Source organism: Lactuca serriola, chromosome 2 (genome assembly GCF_051521515.1).
Source record: "Lactuca serriola cultivar US96UC23 chromosome 2, Lser_US96UC23_V15, whole genome shotgun sequence".
In the NCBI taxonomy this organism is placed as follows: Eukaryota; Viridiplantae; Streptophyta; class Magnoliopsida; order Asterales; family Asteraceae; genus Lactuca; species Lactuca serriola.
In genome coordinates this window covers 193471468-193476721 of record NC_136409.1, presented here as the reverse complement: position 1 = coordinate 193476721, position 5254 = coordinate 193471468, and the positions used below count along the sequence as shown (strand labels likewise).

The following is a 5254-nucleotide window of genomic DNA, read 5'->3' as shown; positions in this document are numbered from 1 at the left end:
TGATACATTCAAGGTACCCTCGATAACAAATAACAATATCACATCTTCCTCACAACCGGTCTTACCACCTATATCTTTGTTGCACACGTTTCAGTCATAACATTTGGACCATTACTTCCAATAAAACTATAGACGGATGTTAGTGTATTTATCGAGGTTTGGCACCTATGTATGAACAGTACTTCCATCGTAACATGGTATTAATATTTTTATTAACATGAGAAATATGTGTCATGTGGAAAACAATATTTTACAGTAAAACATTCACATTTCCCTAGATCTTTGCACAATATCAACAGATATACTTAATCATACTATTACTTAATACTTACAACCCGAGTCAAAACATCAGCAGGTCATTTTACAACAAATTCGATGAATTTATGATATTGCTCGACAAATAAGCAATACTTAAAAGATAAGACAAGACGTACAATATTATACAAAAGGGTCACCAAAGGTGAAAATGAACTATATCGTTACATGCAGAAAGAAAAACAGAACGTATGTCAAACGGAAACAAAAACGAAACACTCTGCGAAATGAAATCTAAAGCTTGGTATCGTAAAACTATGCACAAAAGCTCACATTTTGTGGTTATAGGCTAGGGCTAAGGTACAAAGTATGGATCCCTATGGCAAACACACAAAAGCCACCTCAACTCATAAACCGGGCTTCAATATGCATATTAAAAAAAACGCCAATAAAAGGGATCAAGAAACAAACCCCATGATGTCCGTGTGTATGTGTATGCAGCAAGATGATTTTAGTCCCTTCCAGTCTGTTTGAAGTAAGCTTTATCTGCATTTGCAAGTCGATCTTGGAACAATGCCCACTCACTTCTGCACCTATCTCTTACCCCCTTCCATGGAGCTTCACCATTCTCAGACTTACCCTGAATCAACAACATTCTACTTTGAAAAAACCATTCTACTTTCGTTTCCATGAACGAAATATAATAATATGGGGTTGATGTTTGATCTCACCTGGCTCCCGAGTGAGGGAACGACTTGATGAATGATCCACTGTGAATCGACTACCCCGATTTTCTCGTGTGCAGGCTGTGGATTAAAACATTTTTTTAATTTTTTTTAAGATTTTTAAATTGAAGTTAATATGATAAGAAAATGGAAATGATGGACTGACCTTTACACATCGTCGAAGTGCAAAATCCAAACCCCATCCGTGCACCAAATCATTCTGTAACAACATTATAAAACCAATATTACCATTACTCTGTTAATGTGTTAAATGACTATATATTTTTTTTTATATCTTTACCTGAATCATATGCCACACACACCTCCAAGCTTCCCGAGAGAATACAGGAGCCATAATCTCTACAAATCTGTGAAAAAGCAAAAAAATATATATATATTTAATAAATCATACCATGTGTGTGTGTGTGTGAGAGAGAGAGAGAGAGAGAGAGAGATTACGCTGCACATGGAGGCAAATGGGGATCACTGCACCACCCTGGTTTCTCTTCTGTATCCCTGTGGACCAAAAAATTAGAAGCTATTTTAAGAAAATTATATGTATATCAACTTTTTAAATTAAAAAAACATAACCTACTTGTGAACTTCTTTATCGCCTCTCCTCTTTGTCATTTGCCAAGTTAATCCATTATTGGGTTCAAGACCAGGTTGGGAAATATCCAAACCGTGTTTCTTCACTAAATGGATATACCTAAAGTAGGATGCAAAAAATGAAATTTACAACTTATGGAAATGAATAATTCATGAAGAATAGAGAAAGAGAAAAGTACTTGTCGGCATTGAAGTGTTCAACACCAAGATCTTCATCCCAAATGAAAATATACTCATATGCTGCTACAATATCTGGATGCAAAAACCTCTTTGCATACCACCTATTAAAAGACAATATTAAATATAGGAACAACAATGTCATAACCATGAAAAAATAAATGAACTTGATATACCATTTGGTTTGTTTCTTTACACTAATATGTATTGCCTGCTTTGACCACTCGTATTGATCCCACTCTGTAACTAGGCCATCATAGTGAAAAAGCAAGATTTGAAAGTCCCCAGAAAACTACAAATGTTCATCAACAGACCTTAGTATCTTCAAATAACATCAGAATTAATAAAGCACAAATGAAAGGAACCTTTTTTATTGATTTGTCAATATTATCCCTCTGACCCCAACCAACAGTGAAAGTTACCAAGTACTTTGGCTTCTTTTTCAAATCCTAAAAAGTCAAACACTTTGTAAGTCAAACACATTCCACTATATATAAAGTCATTGGAAAATATCTAAACTCTAAACACATACCTCACTAGGTTCACCCCATAATCTTCTCAGATATAAGTCAGTTTCTGGGACTACAATTCCAGGAGGCAATGACTCAGCACCACGGGGATTTGATGGAACATAGATCTGGAGCCAAAGAGGAATAAGTCAACAAAAGTGTTTGACTATTAAATATTAATCATTGTTTTTCAAAAAATATACCTTGGGTGTTGCAGGTGTATTACCAGAACCAAGATTTTCAGGGAAACTGCGTTCAAGAGATTTAGATTGATCTTCACGCATTGTCACATCAAATGGTGAATAAATGCTTGAAGGTATGATAACCTGCAAGAATTCAAAATAAATGAAAGAGAAGTTTTGTTTTTTTTTTGTAGTAAAAGTATGTAATATCCAAGATTTGGAATCTACCTTGGTTAGAGAAACAGATGGAAAAGAAACCCCAATGAAATATCCAAAGACAATTCCCATGATTGTAGTTATTATTAGTTTTGCACTACCATTTGATTTCTTGAAAACACCACTGGATCAAAAAATATAACAAAAATGATCAATGAATATCATACAAATCAACAAGTGTGATGTGTCACCCAACATTCAGCTAAAATATTTCAACTAACCTGCGATACATGCTTTTCATTGTGTTAAAAGTGCCCAATGCCAATCTTTAGGCAAATTGCAATGAACTCCTTATGGGCTTACAGCATCCTCCAGTATACAACAGTGATTTTTTTTTTTTTGGAGCAGGGCTAGAATACCTGAAAACCATTGTTAGAAACAAGTGTATAGCTTATGAGAGAAATAGCCTATAACATAGATACATATGAATGACTTTATGTGTTTACATACTCATGAGTGCATGAAGATATCAGACTATTACCATTTTGTTGTAATTATAGTTGACTATAAGATCAAGTTCAATTAGTCACACTACTTATCCGGAATATTATCAGTGATATTTAAATATATCATCCTACATCGCAAAAAAATTATTGATGTGTTTCGGTATAAGCAAAAGAACACCAAAATAATACATATTAGATTAAAAACATGCATTGTTTATTGTTTTTGCAAAAATATAGGAGTATGAATTAAGAGTTACAATAAAGTTCCAAATTTACTAAAATACTAGTTTTCCGAAACGTAGAAATTTGATATGGGCTATGTAAAAAAATTAAATTCATCATTATAGAACTTGTTTGACTTGGTATTATATTATTATTGGCAGTATTTATTGAGTTAGAAAATAAGCTACATATGCGATGGCGTAACATACCTGAGAATGTTGACTAAATTAGCTAAAGAAAAAATGTGTTTATATATTTGATTATTGACTTGATCCTTAAATTAAAAGGATATCTCTCATTTCCATTTTTAATATTCTTATAACACATTGAGTACAATTCATTCTTTCTCTGGTTTTGGAAAGATAATTAGTTCATCACAATTTGGTAGGGTGGGCCAGACTATTGCTCTTTCCTATTGCCTATTTGCTATAAAGAGTTGGTGAAAAAATCAGCCTGAATTGGAAGATTTCATTGATCATCATCATAGATGATCCTAACATGGAGAAAGTCACAGTTGTACAAGAAGGAGTTGATTCACCATCTATCAAATTTATCACTACTCATGGGCATGATCCACTATATCCTTCTACTTATTACTACTTCAAGAAAATCATCCCTATGCAGAGATTCAATCAAAAAGATCTAAAAAAGAACTAAGTCCGTAAACAGTTAACTCTCTATGGTTTCAAGTAGAGCTCCTCTTCATATTTGACCACAACTTTTCAAATGCAACTTTAACAAGGACGAAATTCTATTAATAGGTGGTTGCTAATTTCTCGCAGAAGTTCTAAAGAACCTATCGCTTCTAATGTTGAAATTTATTCGTGTAACAGCAGAAATCACGCCAATCAACGGCGTTTCTTTCGCATAAAAAAAAATCCACCTTGCCGGTAATGCTACTTAACCATTGATCTGCATTGAGAGATATCTCAACAACATCCACATCAAAATTGAAACACTTGAAGTGAAAAATTAAGATCCAAGTTTAAATCACAGTGATCCAAACTTGCCGAAGCGCGAAAACATACTACTAAATGAAAAAATACAGAAGAGACGGTGAATCGCAACTGCAAGCATAATACAAATCTAGAATAAACCCTAAACACATCGTTTTAGAAGGTGCGACGGAGATCGATCATATGAAATGAGCAAGCGGAATATGTATGCAACTTAATCAAACACGAAACTGTGTACAGATGTGTAGCATAGTGATGCCAATGATGGAATTTACACAGAAATTAGGGTTCGCAGATGCTTACAGTTTTAGGTGACGAGAGAGAAATGTTGTTTTCCGGTTCCTGAGACATCGGTATGAATTCTCGGAGAAGATTTTTTTATTGCGGCCAAAAAATATTTCTTTTTTCAAAAAACAAAAAGAATAATTAACATGTTACCATCTCATTTTCATATTCAAATTCACAGTATTTTTCTTTATTCTTTTATCACAACAACATGCTCGCCAAATAACTACCCATTTTGTTTTGTTTGTATTTGATATTTTAACAAATAAACGATCCTTTAAAATAATAAGAAAATGATCATCGACTATTGGTCAAATTACAAAACCGTTACCTAGGTGCAATATACATTTTTAGATGCAACCTTAGAGTATAAAATTCCAAAATGGTAGAATTCGTGTGTTATACGGGTTTATTAAAAAAAGTTATATGTAAAGATATAATCTTTAAATATTTTTTTAACGAAAACATTAAATATCAAAGTGTAAACATTATGTATTTTTTAAAATAAAATTTCAAAAAATATATACAAACAAAATGATGAATAAATAAATAATTTAATTTATATTAATAAAACAAACTACAAAAAAAAATTATATTTTGACCAAATAACATTTTTTTTAGTTTTGTCAATAAAAACCAACAAGGTTTGATTATTTTTTATATAGACTATTT

General features: G+C 32.5%; 1 protein-coding gene across 2 annotated transcripts; it reads right to left on the bottom strand.

The window, feature by feature from the left end:
* Positions 1–281: 281 nt before the first annotated feature.
* LOC145087919 (uncharacterized) lies at positions 282–4735 on the bottom strand. 2 transcript variants are annotated; one of them, XM_079026052.1, is made up of 15 exons: positions 4601–4735; positions 2895–3032; positions 2686–2797; positions 2479–2601; positions 2299–2403; positions 2132–2215; positions 1943–2058; positions 1769–1870; positions 1576–1689; positions 1440–1496; positions 1282–1348; positions 1147–1200; positions 987–1061; positions 727–895; positions 420–632 (listed from the first exon to the last, which is right to left on the bottom strand). In XM_079026052.1, exons 2-14 carry the CDS (start codon positions 2912–2914, stop codon positions 767–769), a joined length of 1158 nt encoding a protein of 385 aa, XP_078882178.1. In that variant the 5' UTR covers positions 2915–3032; positions 4601–4735; the 3' UTR covers positions 420–632; positions 727–766. The 2 variants fall into 2 exon arrangements, with proteins under 2 accessions (XP_078882177.1, XP_078882178.1); XM_079026051.1 differs by having other exon boundaries at positions 282–895.
* Between the last annotated feature and the right edge of the window lie 519 nt (positions 4736–5254).

Bases quoted from the DNA above. Each gene is read 5' to 3' on its own strand.
- LOC145087919 (XM_079026051.1), bottom strand. From the start codon at position 2,914: ATGAAAAGCATGTATCGCAG. The intron at 2,216-2,298 runs GTATGTGTTTAG...TTGACTTTTTAG, and splicing joins TATGGGGTGAACCTAGTGAG to GATTTGAAAAAGAAGCCAAA. The intron at 1,871-1,942 runs GTATATCAAGTT...GTCTTTTAATAG, and splicing joins GTAAAGAAACAAACCAAATG to GTGGTATGCAAAGAGGTTTT.